General features: G+C 42.6%; 2 protein-coding genes across 3 annotated transcripts; both read left to right on the forward strand.

Annotated features, from left to right (window-relative positions):
- Positions 1-4,993: 4,993 nt before the first annotated feature.
- On the forward strand, positions 4,994-7,353 carry LOC139028231 (cilia- and flagella-associated protein 99-like). The gene is made up of 6 exons (XM_070445153.1): positions 4,994-5,811; positions 6,093-6,177; positions 6,270-6,397; positions 6,539-6,743; positions 6,880-7,021; positions 7,182-7,353. Exons 4-6 carry the CDS (start codon positions 6,600-6,602, stop codon positions 7,202-7,204), a joined length of 309 nt encoding a protein of 102 aa, XP_070301254.1. The 5' UTR covers positions 4,994-5,811; positions 6,093-6,177; positions 6,270-6,397; positions 6,539-6,599; the 3' UTR covers positions 7,205-7,353.
- Positions 7,354-10,297: 2,944 nt separating this feature from the next.
- LOC111968679 (proprotein convertase subtilisin/kexin type 5-like) lies at positions 10,298-18,895 on the forward strand. Of its 2 annotated transcripts, none has more exons than XM_023994458.2 (9): positions 10,298-10,386; positions 15,426-15,656; positions 16,118-16,256; positions 16,342-16,430; positions 16,688-16,751; positions 17,092-17,180; positions 17,465-17,577; positions 17,687-17,843; positions 18,249-18,895. In XM_023994458.2, the coding sequence occupies exons 2-9, from the start codon at positions 15,455-15,457 to the stop codon at positions 18,404-18,406; spliced, it is 1,011 nt and encodes a 336-aa protein (XP_023850226.1). In that variant the 5' UTR covers positions 10,298-10,386; positions 15,426-15,454; the 3' UTR covers positions 18,407-18,895. The 2 variants fall into 2 exon arrangements, with proteins under 2 accessions (XP_023850226.1, XP_023850224.1); XM_023994456.2 differs by lacking the exon at positions 10,298-10,386 and adding an exon at positions 11,360-11,743.
- The last annotated feature ends 1,131 nt before the right edge of the window (positions 18,896-20,026 follow it).

The following is a 20,026-nucleotide window of genomic DNA, read 5'->3' on the forward strand; positions in this document are numbered from 1 at the left end:
TACCAAAAAACAATTTAGTCCAATCAACATAAACTAAATATGATGTGGCTGTCAATGGTTCTGATTTCTGTTTGCATGTGTGCTTGTGCACATGTTGACTCACCCTACTTGTAGAGAAACGCCAATGAGTCCTCACTTTCATGTTGAGGAACTGGTCAATCACTCTGTCATACAGTAGAGGCTTTTATTTTTTGTTGTCCTAGGCTACCTGGCTAAAATGCTTGCTCGCTAGCCTAACTTCCATTCATAGACATTTACATTACATTACATTTAAGTCATTTAGCAGACGCTCTTATCCAGAGCGACTTACAAATTGGTGCATTCACCTTATATATCCAGTGGAACAACCACTTTACAATAGTGCATCTAACTCTTTTAAGGGGGGGGGGTTAGAATGATTACTTTATCCTATCCTAGGTATTCCTTAAAGAGGTGGGGTTTCAGGTGTCTCCGGAAGGTGGTGATTGACTCCGCTGACCTGGCGTCGTGAGGGAGTTTGTTCCACCATTGGGGTGCCAGAGCAGCGAACAGTTTTGACTGGGCTGAGCGGGAACTGTACTTCCTCAGAGGTAGGGAGGCGAACAGGCCAGAGGTGGATGAACGCAGTGCCCTTGTTTGGGTGTAGGGCCTGATCAGAGCCTGAAGGTACGGAGGTGCCGTTCCCCTCACAGCTCCGTAGACAACGTTAGCTAGTTAACATTTGCCTTCTACATCTAGCTACTGTACATATTGAACTAACATCTTCTCAGGCCAGAGCCACACTTATGTATGAATTAATGGTTTGATCAGAATCGCCATTATAATTGATAATTAAGTAAAACCACAAGTCCAAATCCCTATCTTCATCCATGGCTAATTTAGGAAAGGGACAATTTTACCTAGCTAGCTAGCCACCGGAGGACAACAACACAACAGATGTAACATTTCAAGTTGTTTCAGTTAATGATGTAATGTTATGCTTTCAAAGCGATTTGATAGGAGACATGCCAAATACAAGATGGCTTCCCTTGACACTTTTTTTCCCCGCCAGGACCATTCACAGTTGAGCTTGCTCAGTTTAGCTCAGTGCTGATTGGCTTATTTTTTTTATTTAAAAAAAAATATTGTCAAGGGAGGCCAAATGCTCCTGGCTTCCCTTGGATTCAATACTACGGGCGGCAACAATGTCATGTTCGTTTGGACCAGACAGTATCGGATAGATGGCCTACACATAGAGAGACAGAGTGGCGCTGTTGCGCTCACTCGGATGCTTTCTCCTGTGAGGTACGTTCAGCCACTTGCGAATTGAAGGAATGTTATGAAACAGAGAGACGAAAGATAAATTATTTTATGTATTTTAAAAAACTTTTTGGGGGGGAAGCATGGCTTTCCTTGGCGTCCATTAATACACGCCACTGATCATAAGTAATAATGTTCGTCAAAATTTGAAAATTACCAATCAGCCTTATTATGTTGCTGGCCTCTGTTTATGCCTGTGTGTTGCTTGGCAACGACCAAACATCGGAACTGTTTTGAAGTTACAGACAAACCTTGAGAACAAACAAATTAATGGGTTACACATTGTTAAAAGGTTTTTGATCAATTAAGCACCTATTTGGCAACAGTTGAACTGCCCTGTAAGGAATACGTTTAGTTCACCCAAGAAAGGTTAGCGACGTCCATGGTAAGGGTCCAGGTATGGACACATTTTGCTAGCCTAAAAATGTCTCGATTTGACTCACTACACAGCATCACTGATAGGTTTATTAAGAACCTTTGGCAGCATCTATGACATCTATGCGTCTGTCTGTCTGTCTGTATGTATGTGTGTCTCTCTGTCTGTTTGTCTGTGTTCTGTCCTTGTGACCAGGTAGCTAACATTACCTCAATCCATCCACCAACACACCACATTCACCTATTCATCTGTTGAGAAGATTTTAATTTCCCCTAATTCCAGTCTGTCCCTAATTTGTTCAGGTGTAGCAGAAGATGGCAAAAGGCTATGCCTCGCGTATCAAAGAAGCCACTGTGCTCCTTGACAAGTATAATGCAGACTAACAGTATGTGGAGGATTTTACAGAGGATGCTTCAAAGGACATTGTAACTGTACCTAAATTGAGTAGTGTGTATGTGTGGATGGATGTGATGTGTATGTGCTGCGATGGATTGTTAATCTCATGCCCCATTATGAATTATTAAAACATTATATTAAAGCTAGGGAAAATAGACTATTTATAAAAATGGTCAGACCAGAGCCATATACCGTATCTATCTATAACGTAATACTGCTTCGGTGTTACAGACATTTCAGATAACAGTCAGTTTCTTTCTTACCAGAACCTGGATGCCTTGGATAAGAAGTTTATACTTGACCTCATTTCTGTATGCATTGAGCATAAAAAGTTATTGGATGTTGTCATCAATGTCTTGTATGCTCAGAATGGGAAATGCTTACTGAAGTCTGGTCATAACCAGTTTGCCAGTAAATTCATTACAGAATGTTCAATAACTAAATTCTAGATAATGCTTTCAAAATGGTATAACAAACGCATGATCTGACCATTTGTCTCTTCTATATTTGTCAATCCACAGTAATCTGTTACTTCAGCATGTTCCTCCTTGATGACATGGGACTGCAGTGCTTCAGCAAGATTGTGAACTCTGGACTTCAAAAAGTTAAAAACACATTATCTGTAGTCTAATGACACCAACTATGCAATTATTTCACAGTTTGTGGTCATTTTATGGCTCATAAAATACATCAACTTTCTCTGACAATCCAGTCGCTTACCTTCATATAAACGGGGTCATCTGTGTGGTATTTTTTGTGTCATGAAGTTTGAGTGTCAAACTGTAGACTGTTAAGGTCTTCCTGCAACACAAATTCAAAAAAGTTCTGGGACACTGTAAAGTCCATGGAGAATAAGAACACCTCCTCCCAGCTTCCAACTGCACTGAAGATAGGAAACACTGTCACCACCGACAAATCCACTATAATTGAGAATTTCAATAAGCATTTTTCTACGGCTGGCCATGCTTTCCACCTGGCTACCCCTACCCCGGTCAACAGCACTGCCCTCCCTTCTGCTACTCGCCCAAGCCTTCCCCATTTCTCTTTCTCCCAAATACAGTCAGCTGATGTTCTGAAAGAGCTGCAAAATCTGGACCCTTACAAATCAGCCGGGCTAGATAATCTGGACCCTTTCTTTCTAAAACTATCTGCTGAAATTGTTGCCACCCCTATTACTAGCCTTTTCAACCTCTCTTTCGTGTCGTCTGAGATTCCCAAAGATTGGAAAGCAGCTGCGGTTATCCCCCTCTTCAAAGGGGGGGACACTCTTGACCCTAACAGCTACAGACCTATATCTATCCTACCCTGCCTTTCTAAGGTCTTCGAAAGCCAAGTCAACAAACAGATTACCGACCATTTCGAATCCCACCATACCTTCTCCGCTATGCAATCTGGTTTCAGAGCTGGTCATGGGTGCACCTCAGCCACGCTCAAGGTCATAAACGATATCTTAACCGCCATCGATAGGAAACAATACTGTGCAGCCGTATTCATTGACCTGGCCAAGGCTTTTGACTCTGTCAATCACCACATCCTCATTGGCAGACTCGACAGCCTTGGTTTCTCTAATGATTGCCTCGCCTGGTTCACCAACTACTTCTCTGATCGAGTTCAGTGTGTCAAATCGGAGGGTCTATTGTCCGGGCCTCTGGCAGTCTCTATGGGGGTGCCACAGGGTTCAATTCTTGGACCGACTCTCTTCTCTGTATACATCAATGATGTCGCTCTTGCTGCTGGTGATTCTCTGATCCACCTCTACGCAGACGACACTATTCTGTATACTTCTGGCCCTTCTTTTGACACTGTGTTAACAACCCTCCAGGCGAGCTTCAATGCCATACAACTCTCCTTCCGTGGCCTCCAATTGCTCTTAAATACAAGTAAAACTAAATGCATGCTCTTCAACCGATCGCTGCCTGCACCTGCCCGCCTGTCCAACATCACTACTCTGGACGGCTCTGACTTAGAATATGTGGACAACTATAAATACCTAGGTGTCTGGTTAGACTGTAAACTCTCCTTCCAGACTCACATCAAACATCTCCAATCCAAAGTTAAATCTAGAATTGGCTTCCTATTCCGCAACAAAGCATCCTTCACTCATGCTGCCAAACATACCTTTGTAAAACTGACCATCCTACCAATCCTCGACTTCGGTGATGTCATTTACAAAATAGCCTCCAAAACCCTACTCAATAAATTGGATGCAGTCTATCACAGTGCCATCCGTTTTGTCACCAAAGCCCCATATACTACCCACCACTGCGACCTGTACACTCTCGTTGGCTGGCCCTCGCTTCATACTCGTCGCCAAACCCACTGGCTCCAGGTCATCTACAAGACCCTGCTAGGTAAAGTCCCCCCTTATCTCAGCTCGCTGGTCACCATAGCAGCACCTACCTGTAGCACGCGCTCCAGCAGGTATATCTCTCTGGTCACCCCCAAAACCAATTCTTCCTTTGGCCGCCTCTCCTTCCAGTTCTCTGCTGCCAATGACTGGAACGAACTACAAAAATCTCTGAAACTGGAAACACTTATCTCCCTCACTAGCTTTAAGCACCAGCTGTCAGAGCAGCTCATAGATAACTGCACCTGTACATAGCCCATCTATAATTTAGCCCAAACAACTACCTCTTTACCTACTGTATTTATTTATTTATTTTGCTCCTTTGCACCCCATTATTTCTATCTCTACTTTACACTTTCTTCCACTGCAAACCAACCATTCCAGTGTTTTTTTTACCTGCTATATTGTATTTACTTCGCCACCATGGCCTTTTTATATTTTTATTTATTTATATATATATTTTGTTTGCCTTCACCTCCCTTATCTCACCTCACTTGCTCACATTGTATATAGACTTATTTTTCACTGTATTATTGACTGTATGTTTGTTTTACTCCTGTCTTTTATATGTGTTGTTGTATGTATCGAACTGCTTTGCTTTATCTTGGCCAGGTCGCAATTGTAAATGAGAACGTGTTCTCAATTTGCCTACCTGGTTAAATAAAGGTGAAATAAAATAAAAAAGGTAATGAAACTGTACTTGTGACTGAATGACAGAGTAAATTATGGTTTAGTAGTTCCTAAGTTTCTTCTTCAACATCAGTACCTGGATCCAGGGGGAGTGGAGTCAGATCTATGATGATGCCTATGTGAAGAGGAAGTGGATTGCCCCACTGCTAAGTTACAGAATTGTGAAGGCATTCAAGTTATACCTAAAGACATTGAATCACCACTCATGCTGTCTTATTTCATTTTTTTCTTTTTCATGTCTTTCATGTCTTGCCCTCTCTTTTTCTAATAGATAAACATTTCCCCCACTAGGTGGAGTCCTGAGATTGAGATGCTGATGGCACAGCTTGCAGCCAGAATCTCTCAAGGGAGTCAACTCAAGAAAGCCACCAAGAAAAACACTGAGCCCCAGGAATTTTCACTTACCAAACTCATAGCTCACCCTCTTCCTGCACCTGACCCCACCCCCCTGCAGGAGAAACAGCAGCCAGTCAGTATCACGTTTCAGTTTTACTATAGGCTACCGCTTCACAATGGTTCTTTTTTTATTCGGAAACATTGAACTGGGGTCCAAAGTCAGAATGTTATTGACACAATATCATAATAGATAGGCTATTCTATTTGTATAACCTTGTATAAACCTTATAACCTTATTTAGTCCTGGGTACCAACTAGCACCTACATACCTCCAAAAGAAAAGCAGGTCTTAGAGGAGGACAAACAGAGGAATCGTCAGAAGGCAGAGGTATATTGTGTCTGGTATCTCATTTTGACACATGCCGTTTTTCTCCTGCACTCATACATGCAACAAACCCCTATTTCCTTTTCCACTTACAGCAAGTCATGTATGAGGCAAACACTCAAAAGTTTAAGTGTGCAAACCCACAAACGTCTGAGCACACCAAGTTAGTTACATTTTCCCTGCAAGAGATTTTCAAATAGTTTTTCTTGCTTTAAGGTCATTTTTTGTATATCAGCACCCTGTCTCCATCCATGCTGAATCATACTGTACTGTCTGATTTCCAGTGTCATATCCCAGATTGTGCGAAGCCATGACGCCCTGCTCAAGTTTGATTCACTCCACACCTCTGGAACTCCAGCCACCCATAAGGTAGTGCTCTCACATTATACAGAAATAATATACAGTAACTGACAGACACATTTGACTATGAACTTCTTTGTGTATTTGTGTATGTCCACCAGACTAACAACCTGCCCATCAGGCTAAACACCACAGCCATCCTGAGAGAGGGGGCTCTGTATAACCGTCAGGTGGAGGATGGAGCTACACTGGTACAATATGATGCATGCACCGGTGCCTCATATATCAGGTGTGCCACTATACTCCAGGAATGAATCACTATGCCAACTGTCAGTCACTTTTTTGACATAAAAAACTAGCTGGGCCAGTGGGGCACTTATGAAGGCAGCTAGAGTGGAGAGGTATTATAATGTGTGTTACGGTAACACAGGATGGAGCAGCTGGTGGAGGGGGTGGACGAGCCCGCCTCATTCCTACAGTGACAAAAGGAGATGCGGGAGCTGGACCTCCAGGAGGAGCTTGCCCAGGTGGAGCGCCGGCGTCTGGAGGGACCCATCAGTTATGAAAAGGCCGCTCTCGCCCGCACCGGCATCATGGAGAGCAACCAGAAGACTACACTGCTAAAGAAGGAAGAGGTGTGTGTTATTATAGTTAGTGTTATACAGTTTTGGAATCATTGAGAAAAGGTAAGTGTTCCTGTCTTTGTGAGTGTGTTTTATTGAGCCTATCTGTGTGTTTTATTGAGCCTATCTTGTTTGTGATTGTTTGCAGACTGCCAAGCTGATGCAGAGATACATAAACAAGCAGTTGCAGGAGGAGAAAGAGATGAGAGACCTGGTGCAACAGGTGGCAGATGGACACAAAAACTCTAAAGCAGCTAAAGTGAAGTTGCAGGAGTTCAAACAGCGAATAGGTGACTAAACTATAGCATTACATCACCCCCTGTCCCCACATAATGTACACTTTCTCATCATTAGTTGTATCACACCTGCTTTGGTGTTATGGTGCAACAGATAGTGTTTGGCGAATTGGGATCTCACGTCTGTGTGCTTTTTTGTATATTTGTGTTCCAGTAAAGGAAGTGTCGGAGCAGTGACTCCTCAGGAACCTCCCCATCTCCTGGTTCAGGAGCTGGTTCATGACGTGAATTGGTGGCCACTGTCGGAGACCGACTGTCGGAGGCGGCCGAAGGAAGATTTGGCTTTGGGGGTGACCAGTGAGATATACCTGCTGGAGCGCGTGCTACGGGTGGGTGCTGCTATGGTGATCAGTGAGCTGAGATAAGGCGAGGCTTTACCTAGCAGAGACTTGTAGATGACATGGAGCCAGTGGGTTTGGCTACGAGTATGAAGCGAGGGCCAGCCAACGAGAGCGTACAGGTCGCAGTGGTGGGTAGTATATGGGGCTTTGGTGACAAAACGGATGGCACTGTGGTAGACTGCATCCAATTTGTTGAGTAGAGTGTTGGAGGCTATTTTGTAAATGACATCGCCGAAGTCGAGGATCGGTAGGATAGTCAGTTTTACGAGGGTATGTTTGGCAGCATGAGTGAAGGATGCTTTGTTGCGGAATAGGAAGCCGATTCTAGATTTAATTTTGGATTGGAGATGTTTAATGTGAGTCTGGAAGGAGAGTTTACAGTCTAACCAGACACCTAGGCATTTGTACTTGTCCACATATTCTAGATCAGAACCGTCTGATCTAGAATGCTGGATGCTGGACGGGCGGGCAGGTGCGGGCAGCGATCGGTTGAAGAGCATCCATTTAGTTTTACTTGCATTTAAGAGCAGTTGGAGGCCACGGAAGGAGAGTTGTATGGCATTGAAGCTCGTCTGGAGGTTAGTTAACACAGTGTCCAAAGAAGGGCCAGAGGTATACAGAATGGTGTCGTCTGCATAGAGGTGGATCAAAGAATCACCAGCAGCAAGAGCGACATCATTGATGTATACAGAGAAGAGAGTCGACCCGAGAATTGAACCCTGTGGCACCCCCATAGAGACTGCCAGAGGTCCGGACAACAGGCCCTCCGATTTGACATACTGAACTCTATCAGAGAAATAGTTGATGAACCAGGCGAGGCAATCATTTGAGAAACCAAGGCTGTTGAGTCTGCCAATAAGAATGTTGTGATTGACAGAGTCGAAAGCCTTAGCCAGGTCGATGAATACGGCTGCACAGTAATGTCTCTTATCGATGGCGGTTATGATATCGTTTAGGACCTTGAGCGTGGCTGAGGTGCACCCATGACCAGCTCTGAAACCAGATTGCATAGTGGAGAAGGTACGGTGGAATTCGAAATGTTTGGTAATCTGTTTGTTAACTTGGCTTTCGAAGACCTTAGAAAGGCATAGTAGAATAGATATAGGTCTGTAGCAGTTTGGGTCTAGAGTGTCTCCCCCTTTGAAGAGGGGGATGACCGCAGCAGCTTTCCAATCTATGGGAATCTCAGACGATACGAAAGAGAGGTTTAACAGGCTAGTAATAGGGGTTGCAACAATTTCGGCAGATAATTTTAGAAAGAGAGGGTCCAGATTGTCTAGCCCAGCTGATTTGTAGGGGTCTAGATTTTGCAGCTCTTTCAGAACATCAGCTATCTGGATTTGGGAGAAAGAGAAGTGGGGGAGTTGCTGTGGGGAGGGCAGGGCTATTGACCGGGGTAGGGGTAGCCAGGTGGAAAGCATGGATTTATCGGTGGTAACAGTGTTTCCTAGCCTCAGTGCAGTGGGCAGCTGGGAGGAGGTGCTCTTATTCTCCATGGACTTTACAGTGTCCCAGAACTTTTTTGAGTTTGTGCTACAGGATGCACATTTCTGCTTGAAAAAGCTAGCCTTAGCTTTCCTAACTGCCTGTGTATATTTTCTCCTGACTTCCCTGAAAGGTTGCATGTCACGGGGACTGTTCGATGCTAATGCAGAATGTCACAAGCTGTTTTTGTGCTGGTCAAGGGAGTCAGGTCTGGAGAGAACCAAGGGCTATATCTGTTCCTGGTTCTACATTTTTTGAATAGGGAATGCTTATTTAAGATGGTGGGGAAGGCACTTTTAAAGAATAACCAAGCATCCTCTACTGACGGGATCAGGTCAATATCCTTCCAGGATACCTGGGCCAGGTCGATTAGAAAGGCCTGTTCGCTGAAGTGTTTTAGGGAGCGTTTGACAGTGATGAGGGGTGGTCGTTTGACCACAGACCCATTACGGATGCAGGCAAGGAGGCAGTGATCGTTGAGATCTTGGTTGAAAACAGCAGAGGTGTATTTGGAGGGCAAGTTGTTTAGGATGATATATATGAGGGTGCCTGTGTTTACGGATTTGGGGTTGTACCTGGTGGGCTCATTGATAATTTGTGTGAGATTGAGGGCATCAAGCTTAGATTGTAGGATGGCCGGGGTGTTAAGCATGTCACAGTTTAGATCACCTAGCAGCACAAGCTCTGAGGATAGATGGGGGGCAATCAATTCACATTTGGTGTCCAGGGCACAGCTGGGGGCAGAGGGTGGTCTATAGCAAGTGGCAACGGTGAGAGACTTGTTTCTGGAAAGATGGATTTTTAAAAGTAGAAGCTCGAATTGTTTGAGTACAGACCTGGATAGTAAGACAGAACTCTGCAGGCTATCTCTGCAGTAGATTGCAACACCGCCCCCTTTGGCAGTTCTATCTTGTAGGAATATGTTATAGTTAGGGATGGAAATTTCAGGGTTTTTGGTGGTTTTCCTAAGCCAGGATTCAGACACGGCTAAGACATCCGGGTTGGCAGAGTGTGCTAAAGCAGTGAATAAAGCAAACTTAGGGAGTATGCTTCTAATGTTAACATGCATGAAACCAAGGCTTTTACGGTTACAGAAGTCATCAAAAGAGAGCGCTTGGGGAGTGGGAGTGGAGCTAGGCACTGCAGGGCCTGGATTAACCTCTACATCACCAGAGGAACAGAGGAGGAGTAGGATAAGGGTATGGCTAAAGGCTATAAGAACTGGTCGTCTAGGACGTTCGGAACAGAGAGTAAAAGGAGCAGGTTTCTGGGCACGATAGCATAGATTCAAGGCATAATGTACAGACAAAGGTATGGTAGGAAGAGAGTGCATTGGAGGTAAACCTAGGCATTGAGTAATGATGAGAGAGATTTTGTCTCTAGAGACGTTTAAACCAGGTAATGTCATCGCATATGTGGGAGGTGGAACAACATGGTTGGTTAAGGCATATTGATTAGGGCTTGAGGCTGGGCTAGAGGCTCTTACACGGTATTCCAATTTTTAGATTTTTTTTCAGGAGACTTGCTTTAAAGGTTTGGTTACATGTTCTTTGTTTGTTTATTTATTATTTAATGGTATTTTCCTTTATATCTTAAATTTGCACAAATGGGAATGTGTTTGAATTCAAGAAGTTTAAGCTGCCTATCAATCATTGTTTTTGAAACCAGTGTACAGCCAGTAAAAAATACACTCTTGCAAAAGCTGCATAGTGCGGATCCCAGTCTATGGAATAAAACTCTAATGGGGACATGCTCAAACTCACACACTTTTGATAGACTTAAAGGGTCAATCTGTAGTTGCTACATCCATTTTTGGACTTAGAAATTATATATGTTAATGTAAATATAATTTAATTTAATTATTATATGTAGTAGAAAGCGAGGGGTTAGAAGAAGTCTACATAACCAACCCATAAAGTAAAATTGAACATCCATATGTAAACTTTAACATTGATATATCCTGCAACAGATGTTTTTAAATTGGTAAAATACATGTTTGTCTTCTTCTAACCCCCCTTAAGGGGAAAGTAATCTAAAAGTAACTGAATGTAATAAGATTACGTTACTGAGTTTGGGTAATCCAAAAGTTATGTTACTGATCACAATTTGGGACAGGTAACTAGTAACAGATTACATTTAGAAAGTAATTTACCCAACCCTGCTGCACATTATGAAAGTATATTGTTGGTGGTGTACAACGTTGTCATAGAACTGTTTATTTTAAATGGTTTTGTTAATTTAAATGTGTGGTATGTCTGGTTTTAGAGCATAGACGACATCACTTTCATGTGACCCATTTAGAAATTGATACACACATTGAAAAGAGAATGGGGTGTGGAAAAGTCGAATTCAGGAAGTACAGTTTCACTGTAATACACTTTGGCCCCTAGAAAATAAATTATATATAATAATTTATTGATTTAATTCATTAATTTAACACCAGATTGTCTGCATGATTTTATTCTGCGGCTGCGCTTTGACGTTATCGAAACCAGAGAGGAAGAGGCAAAGCGAGAGATTTCACTCTCCCCAAATTTAGCTTTATCTGTTCAAAATAAACCCAAAGCGTTTCAATGGATTTATTTTGGACCTAAATTTGTCGCCTGTCTTTGGGACGACTCCCATTGTTAGGGCGGAGACATGAGCATCTCGTCAATATACAGATATCTGCCAAAACTTCTAAGTAAAATCACATGATCTGTATTTTGTCATATGACATTGATGAGCCCGACAAACAACCAGAAACTAGCAACTCACGGTGGACTTCACTAAAAGAAAGACAACCGTCAGTGATGAAATTCTATAAAACTTTTTTGTGACTTTGACGATAATATCTGGAGTATGGAATGTTGGGGAGTTTTGACTGCGATAGCTGCCGCTTGTCTGCTAGGTAAGGTTGTTGGTTTGTTTGTTGTCTTGGCTAGTCAACTGGGGCGTAATCGTTAGTACAAACAGTTACGAAACGTGAGTTTCTATTGGACAGATTCAGGTAGGTCCCTCCCCGTTTCGTTTGTTTCAGTTTAAGAAACGTTTTGCAACAGAATTGGCGTAATGAATACACCCATAGCATACAACACTGACTGCTTTTTAGCAACCTGTCACTGAAGACAATTCTACATGGTATTGTTTGAGGTACTCACCCACTAGTTCAACTGTGTAGATCTTTTTCTGTTTGAACTTTGGCTAGACTTTTTCTTAGGCACGCCATTCAATTTATCATTCACAATTCTGATTTGATTTTAAAAGTTTTACAAACCGTGGTATACCTTGGTTTATTCTCTGATTCAAAACGTTCTTAAATGACTGACTGCAACATTAACATTACACACTGCTTTGCAACAATGTTGCGTAAGTGCAGCTATAAAAGTTCATGTTAATCAACATTCAACTGTTATTGTGAGGTGACATTTGTTGGCCTTTAGGACCTATTCATCAAGCCCTGCAGATCATTGTAGTGTACAATTAACACACATTACCCAAGCAGTTCCCCTTGCTCTGGTAATCTAAACTCAATAGAATATACTGTACAGTATAAACAGAGGGCCCTGGCCAACTCTGAGCATTTTGGAGTATAAACCAGGTGAAATCTCATGACCTGTTTTTGAATAATTGCATTTCTTGAAGAGGGTGTCTTTTTCTCAGTAAAGCAGCTCAGCTCACTGCTAATGTGATTACTGCCACAATAAGGTCTCTGTGTGCTGCTGCTCTCTTCTGTTTCCCCAACTCACTGTATGTCAGACACCATGATATCTTGTGTTAAAGGTGTTTAATAATGGCACATTACACACTCCACAAATAGCTACATATCCTAAAGAGAATTACTTTTAAATACTTTTTGTGAAACGTTGGCTACCTCATTGTGAAATAGATCAGGTGGGTGTGATTCAGAATGGCAACATCGTTGTAAGATATCAGAGGAATGAGCAAGTAGACATCTACAATCTTTCATGCTGGAACTTTTTGCCATTCTTTGATCAGGAACAAGGCTTTTAATTAATTCTCCTCTTTGGAAAATGTGCCACAAAGGCCTATTACTGATGGATTTTCCTCAAACACTAAGGGTTGAAATCTGTGGATGTCTACTGAAAGATAATCTGATTGTAGTGGGGGGAAGGTTAGGTGTCACATGACGTCTGCAATGGGTTACGCCATCAAATACCAATCTCCGATGAACTTTTGGTCTTCTGAACCATACTAATCAGTGTTTTGACCCATTAGCCTATATGGTTTCTGAATATCTAGCTTCCCAGGTCATGTGCTCTATTTCAGGGAAGTCAGGAACCAATACACACAGTCAGTTAGGAAAGCAAAGGCTAGCTTTTTCAAACAGAAATTTGCATCCTATAGCTCTAACTCCAACAATGTCTGGGACACTAAAGTCCATGGAGAATAAGAGCACCTCCTCCCAGCTGCCCACTGCACTGAGGATAGGAAACACTGTCACCACCGATAAATCCACGATAATCGAGAATTTCAATAAGCATTTCTCCACGGCTGGCCATGCTTTCCTCCTGGCTACCCCTACCCCGGCCAACAGCTCCACACTCCCCGCAGTGACTTGCCCAAGCCTCCCCAGCTTCTCCTTCACCCAAATCCAGATAGCAGAACCTGGACCCGTACAAATAAGCTGGGCTAGACAATCTGGATCCTCTCTTTCTAAAATGATCCGCCGCCATTGTTTCAACCTCTATTACTAGTCTGTTCAACCTCTCTTTCGTATCGTCCGAGATTCCTAAAGATTGGAAAGCTGCCGCGGTCATACCCCTCTTCAAAAGGGGTGACACACTAGACCCAAACTGTTAAAGACCTATATCCATCCTGTCCTGCCTATCTAAAGTCTTTGAAAGCCAAGTTAAAAAACAGATCACTGAACATTTTGAATCCCACCGTATCTTCTCCGCTGTGCAATCCGGTTTCCGAGCTGGTCACGGGTGCACTTCAGCCACGCTCAAGGTACTAAACGATATCATAACCGCCATCGATAAAAGACAGTACTGTGCAGCCATCTTCATCGACCTGGCCAAGGCTTTCGACTCTTGTCAATCACCGTATTCTTATCGGCAGACTCAACAGCCTTGGTTTCTCAAATGACTGCCTCTCCTGGTTCCTCAACTACTTCTCAGACAGAGTTCAGTGTGTTAAATTGGAGGGCCTGTTGTCAGGACCTCTGGCAGTCTCTATGGGGGTACCACAAGGTTCAATTCTCTTTTCTCTGTATATATCAATGATGTTGCTCTTGCTGCGGGTGATTCCTTGATCCACCTCTACGCAGACGACACCATTCTGTATACATCTGGCCCTTCTTTGGACACTGTGTTAACAAACCTCCAGACGAGCTTCAATGCCATACAACACTCCTTCCGTGGCCTCCAACTGCTCTTAAACGCTAGTAAAAGTAAATGCATGCTCTACAACCGATCGCCCGCATCGCTACTCTGGACGGTTCTGACTTAGAATATGTGGACAACTACAAATACCTAGGTGTCTGGCTAGACTGTAAACTCTCTTTCCAGACTTATATTAAGCATCTCCAATCCAAAATTAAATCTAGAATCGGCTTCCTATTTCACAACAAAGCCTCCTTCACTCACGCTGCCAAACATACCCTCGTAAAACTGACTATCCTACCGATGCTCGACTTCGGCGATGTCATTTACAAAATAGCCTCCAACACTCTACTCAGCAAACTGGATGCAGTCTATCACAGTGCCAGCCGTTTTGTCACCAAAGCCCCATACACCCACCACTGCGACCTGTATGCTCTCGTCGGCTGGCCTTCGCTACATATACGTCGCCAGACCTACTGGCTCCAGGTCATCTATAAGTCTTTGCTAGGTAAAACTCTGCCTTATCTCAGCTCATTGGTCACCATAACAACACCCACCCGTAGCACGGCCTCCAGAAGGTATATCTCACTGGTCATCCCCAAAGCAAACACCTCATTTTGCTGCATTTCCTTCCAGTTCTCTGCTCCCAATGACTGGAACGAATTACAAAAATCGCTGAAGTTGGAGACTTCTCTCCCTCACTAACTTTAAACATCAGCTATCTCAGGCAGCTTACCGACTGCTGCAGCTGTACACAGCCCATCTGTAAATAGCCCATCCAACTACCTACCTCATCCCCATATTGTTTTTATTTACTTTCTTGCTCTTTTGCACACCAGTATTTCTACTTGCACATCATCATCTGCACATCTATCACTCCAGTGTTAATTTGCTAAATTGTAATTACTTTGCTACTCTTGGCCTATTTATTGCCTTACCTCCTTACTCCATTTGCACACATTGTATATAGATTGTTCTATTGTGTTATTGACTGTACTTTTGTTTATTCCATGTGTAACTGTGTTGTTTTTTGTAGCACTGCATTGCTTTATCTTGGCCAGGTCACAGTTGTAAATGAGAACTTGTTCTCAACTGGCCTACCAGGTTAAATAAAGGTGAAATTAAAAAAAATTCCACTGTAGCATTTGCCTATCTACCACATTGCTACTTCGAGAGAGGCTGGGAATGTTTAATTTTCTCCTGTTTCTAGAACTATTTCTCTGAAAGTCTGTCTTGTTATAACAGGTGTGGTGGTGAGCCAGACGACAGCTCCGATGTTCGCTCTTTCTGTGATGAACACCACATTCATTGAGAATGTGACAGAAACAACCACATTCAGTGAGACCCCTACAGTCAGTGAGACCCCTACATTCAATGAGAAAGAGACAGCAACCTCCCATATGATCCTCAGCACCACGTCCCCAGGCTGCTCTGCCCTCTGTGAGGCCTGTGTCCCAGGGTCCTACTCCGACAACGGTGAGTCTGGCAGAGAGAGGGAGACTGAGAATTAAATAAACCTCCTCAAAAGCTTTTTATTGTCACTCTGTGTTTTGCTGTAGTAGAGAACAAAATGTTAGCTCACTGCTTCGAGAAGTGCTCTTTTTGTAAGCTACAACATTTCAATAATTTTCCTGTGTAGACTCAGTTATATTTATCACCACAACCTATAAATTAGGTAGAAACACACCACAGCCAATTGATGCAGCACTGTAATGTAGTTTTTACCCATGTGACATCTATTTTTAACACCAAGGATGTTTGGTCTTATGGTATGCTAAGTGGACAGCTTTGCTGTATTATTTGACTACTGCCATTTGTCTGGCCTGTGGCCTCTACAGAGTACGTGAAAGATAATTTGGCTAAACTGTAAAATTAAGATGGTAAATCTTGTAAACAGCACAGCCTGTTCAATAATAGACTTCTGATCCATCCCCCAGACACCCTCCTGTGTTCCTGCTGCCATGAGCCAGGGTTGTGTCTGTTCACTGGGGCTTGCCTCCCATGTTCCAGAGGGTTCTTTCAGAGTCTGGCTGGACAACAGCGATGTCTGCCCTGCAGCCAGGGTTTTTACACCAAGTAAGTCTGTCGACTGAGGGCATAGCTGATTCACAAACATTCTGTAGACCACTGTTGCATTGATCCTCTTCCTCTTCTCTTGCAGTTTCACCGGCAGCCCTGTGTGTCAGTCCTGCCCCGCAGGCTCCTACAGCAACAACACAGGCTCTGACTCCTGCCAAAGTTGTTCTCCAGGTATTTATATCAATATTTGTTCTGTTTTGGTTGTATAAGCATTGCAATAATTACTTACTTGTTACTATTACAGTGATTATAGTGTTGTGAATTTTATTTTTTGGAGTGAATATAAAATGTGTAACAACTGATGAAAACAATCAGCTCTACTGTATAAGAGCTGGGCTTCAATTATTTGTTGCACATTTAAACAATCCAAGACTTTAGAAATATTTAATTTCCTGTGTTTAAAAAAAAATGGAATGTGTTATTTTCAGGTTTCTATACGTCTCAACAAAATGCCACATTGTGCAGTCCATGTCAACGAGGAACATTCTGCAAGTAAGTTGCCCTTCATGGTCACCTTAGATCTGTGGTCCCTAAACTAATGTGGTATGCACTGCAGCGGGATCTGCATGAACTCTTGATAATCCACACAAACTGTTGCTTGTCTGCAGATCTAACATCACATGCTCCCCTCTCATGCTACAAATCTTACTTCCCAAAACACCTACGGACACACAGACTGACAGACTCATAGGTTTATTAGTGGGCATTGAATATATTATTATTGTAATAGTTCAGTGATCAGACACGGGTGGTGATAGCCAGCAGTATAAAACAGTATTTCTAAATAAGTTCTTCCCTATTCATTGCAACCTTGTGGCTGTCACTCCCACAGCGCCTCCAGTTGTGCTCTGTGTCAGATCTGTCCTGCTGGTACAGAGTCCCTCCAGGCTGCTGCCAAGGAGTGCACACCTTGTCGTCCAGGTAACTGCCAGTGCCAGCCAAAAATATAAACTGTGCTATTCAGTGTGTTAAAATATTAAAATTGTAGCTGAGAATGTTCCATTCAATCTAATATCAAGTAAATCTTCAACTATGTCTGTATAGTCTATGACTGAAGTAGCTCTATTTACAGAAGGGTTATCTGGCACTAAATGGATTACATCTATAAACACACTAAATGAAGGCATGCGTGTTCTAATTTGTGAAGGTAGTACACCGTAATAGCAGACTCAGACAGTTTTAAATGGATGATTGGTTTTGGACAGGCCTGCACAAGGGTCCCCGTCAGAGTATGTGTCAAATCTGCAGCAGCGGCTTCTTCCAGATCCACTGGGGCCAGGAGACCTGTAACCTCTGCCCCGAAAACCACTACTGCCCAGTCAGTACCACAGCTCTTATTCCCTGTAAACACCTCTAATACTGAAAATATCCCCACGGGATTTCCTGACCAACTTTAATGACCAGGGCTCATGTCACCTGTCCCACAGAGTCCAGACGTGAACCCCATCCTGTGCCCTGGCGTTGCCTTCTGTCCTGAAGGCAGCACTGCTCCAGGTTACTGCATGGAGACCTTCTTCCGCAAGGCAGGGGAGGACTGCGAGCTGGCCCCTATCACCATTGCTCTACTTGTCATTGGAGGAGGGGGTATGTCTGAAGACACATTAACATTTTGGTGTAGTGGGAGGAAAGTGGTTTGAACTTTAGGCTACCAGTTAGATGTTGAAACCCCTTGTCAAGCTGTCATAATGAAATTCCCATATTTACTTGGGGTTTTAGTGACCCTTTAATTAATCAAGAAAAGTTGTTCATTGACATTAACCTTGTTTATTTCTTCCAATTACACTAGTTATATGCACTTTCTCGGCACTACAAATATCCAAATATTATTTAATTATGCTTATAGGTCATTTGATCTCGAGGCCACATCCTGTAGAAAAAAACTAGGTGAAATATATAAATCATGCTGAAGTAATCGAGTAGTAGTAAGTGACCTTTTAGTATTTTTGCATACACTAATGATGTGTTGTTTCTCTCTTTTCTCTGGTCCAGTGGCCCTACTCTTTGTCATCCTACTGGTGTTGCGTCGAATGCGAGACACAGATGGAGAGCGTTCCCTCGCGCGACAATTTCTGTTAACCAAAGAGAGGCCGCAAGGTGAATACTACGGGATCCCAGGTGATGCCGCGCCAGTATATGCTGGTTGGTGAACATGTCCCCAGCCTCATCTGATACGTCCTATTATTGGGGTGAAATGTCTGGCTTTTAGAGCAGAATCAAGGGAAGTCTATGTGCCTCAGTTGTGGACTAATGGACCATAAGAGAAAGCAGACACCAAATCCTAGCCATGGTTTACCGAATGTCCATTTGACTATTTTTGACAACTCACCAGCTTTCCTGCGATTTATATCTTCAAGGTGTATTTTTAACAAGCAGAAGTGTTTTTCATCTGTATTCTGTGCTTTAGTGATTGTGGATCCCGTTACATTTGTTCAAAATAAGAAAAAATGTCAATTGAATTTACCTTTGCATTCCTTTAGATTAATTAGGTAAATGGTTTAAAGAGGCACACACTGGATGGTTTAGGAGGGTTGAAAATGGAGCTTGCGGGCCTCTATAAGGACTTGGTGAAGACCTTGTGTTATGAAAATCACTTTTGTTGATGTTTGTAAATGCACTCAGTCATGGTACATCGATGGGTGTTTAANCCACCGTGCTTCTACACCTGCATTACTAGCTGTTTGGGGTTTTAGGCTGGGTGTCTGTACAGCACTTCGAGATATTAGCTGATGTACGAAGGGCTATATAAAATAAAATTGATTGATTGATTGATTGAATTTACCTCAGTCACCCCTATGCTTATTTTTTTACTTAATCAGATAAAGAGAATCAAATGTATCTGACTTCAACAAGGCTTCCTTGTAAATTGCATTCACCTCAACTAACCTAGAGACCTGAGTTACAACTTTGCTCCTGCTTTCCATTCCAAGAGGCAGATGGTATGTCTCAGGGAGCCAGACCCGTGTACGAGGGACAGAGGTGCCCTCTGAATGTCAGCACCAACATTCCTCCCCATTAACTCTCCCATAAGTGATTGGTCCCTCCTCTCCATTTCTCATTCCGATTGGCAAGCCAGACTCTCTCTCTCTCTTCAGTACAGCCATGCATAAATCTCCCTCACAGCACCATGGCGATTAGCCATCATTGGGATTGCCCACTCCCTCCACTCCAGACCCAGGGACAGACAAAAATGACAAAAAACAATTACAAAAAAATAAAAATACAACATACTTGTATTTTGAAATGTATTTAATAAAATACATGTATTTTGTATTTTAAAATACAGAAATTACATTTGCAAATAGCCGGCCGGAACAGCAACAACAATCACAGTAAAGGTTACAGAAACGTTTTACTTGCTATGACTGTAATATGTTGTTGTTTATCTACCATAGTTTAGAGAGCAGTATTTCTGTTACATGCATTTGAAATACAGTACTTATTTGAATTACTTCTGAGTATTTTGTATATTGTATTGCACTGGGCTGAACTACACTCCAATTTATTTTGTAACAAGATACTTTCGAAAGCCGTCATTTGTATTTTCAAAATACAAAATCATTTTCTTTACAATTTCTTTATAGCAGTTCACAATTTTTTCACCCTACATTGGTATCAAAAGTCTGATTGCACTATGGTGTGATAAGAGCGTCTGCTAAATTAACTACATATAAATCAGTGAAGGATCCTCAGAGGAGGAAGGGGAGGACTATCCTACTCAGTGAATTTCATAAAAATAAACATAGTGAAACATTTAAAAAGTGATTATT

Source organism: Salvelinus sp. IW2-2015, linkage group LG9, assembly GCF_002910315.2.
Source record: "Salvelinus sp. IW2-2015 linkage group LG9, ASM291031v2, whole genome shotgun sequence".
Lineage (NCBI taxonomy): Eukaryota > Metazoa > Chordata > Actinopteri > Salmoniformes > Salmonidae > Salvelinus > Salvelinus sp. IW2-2015.

Excerpts from the sequence above, each read along its gene's own strand:
- LOC139028231 (XM_070445153.1), top strand. The coding sequence starts at position 6,600 with ATGCGGGAGCTGGACCTCCAGGAGGAGCTTGCCCAGGTGGAGCGCCGG. Across the intron at positions 6,744-6,879 it reads CACTGCTAAAGAAGGAAGAG|ACTGCCAAGCTGATGCAGAG; the intron begins GTGTGTGTTATT and ends GATTGTTTGCAG. Across the intron at positions 7,022-7,181 it reads GGAGTTCAAACAGCGAATAG|TAAAGGAAGTGTCGGAGCAG; the intron begins GTGACTAAACTA and ends TTTGTGTTCCAG.
- LOC111968679 (XM_023994456.2), top strand. The coding sequence starts at position 11,695 with ATGGAATGTTGGGGAGTTTTGACTGCGATAGCTGCCGCTTGTCTGCTA. Across the intron at positions 16,257-16,341 it reads AGCCAGGGTTTTTACACCAA|TTTCACCGGCAGCCCTGTGT; the intron begins GTAAGTCTGTCG and ends CTTCTCTTGCAG. Across the intron at positions 17,181-17,464 it reads GTGCACACCTTGTCGTCCAG|GCCTGCACAAGGGTCCCCGT; the intron begins GTAACTGCCAGT and ends GGTTTTGGACAG.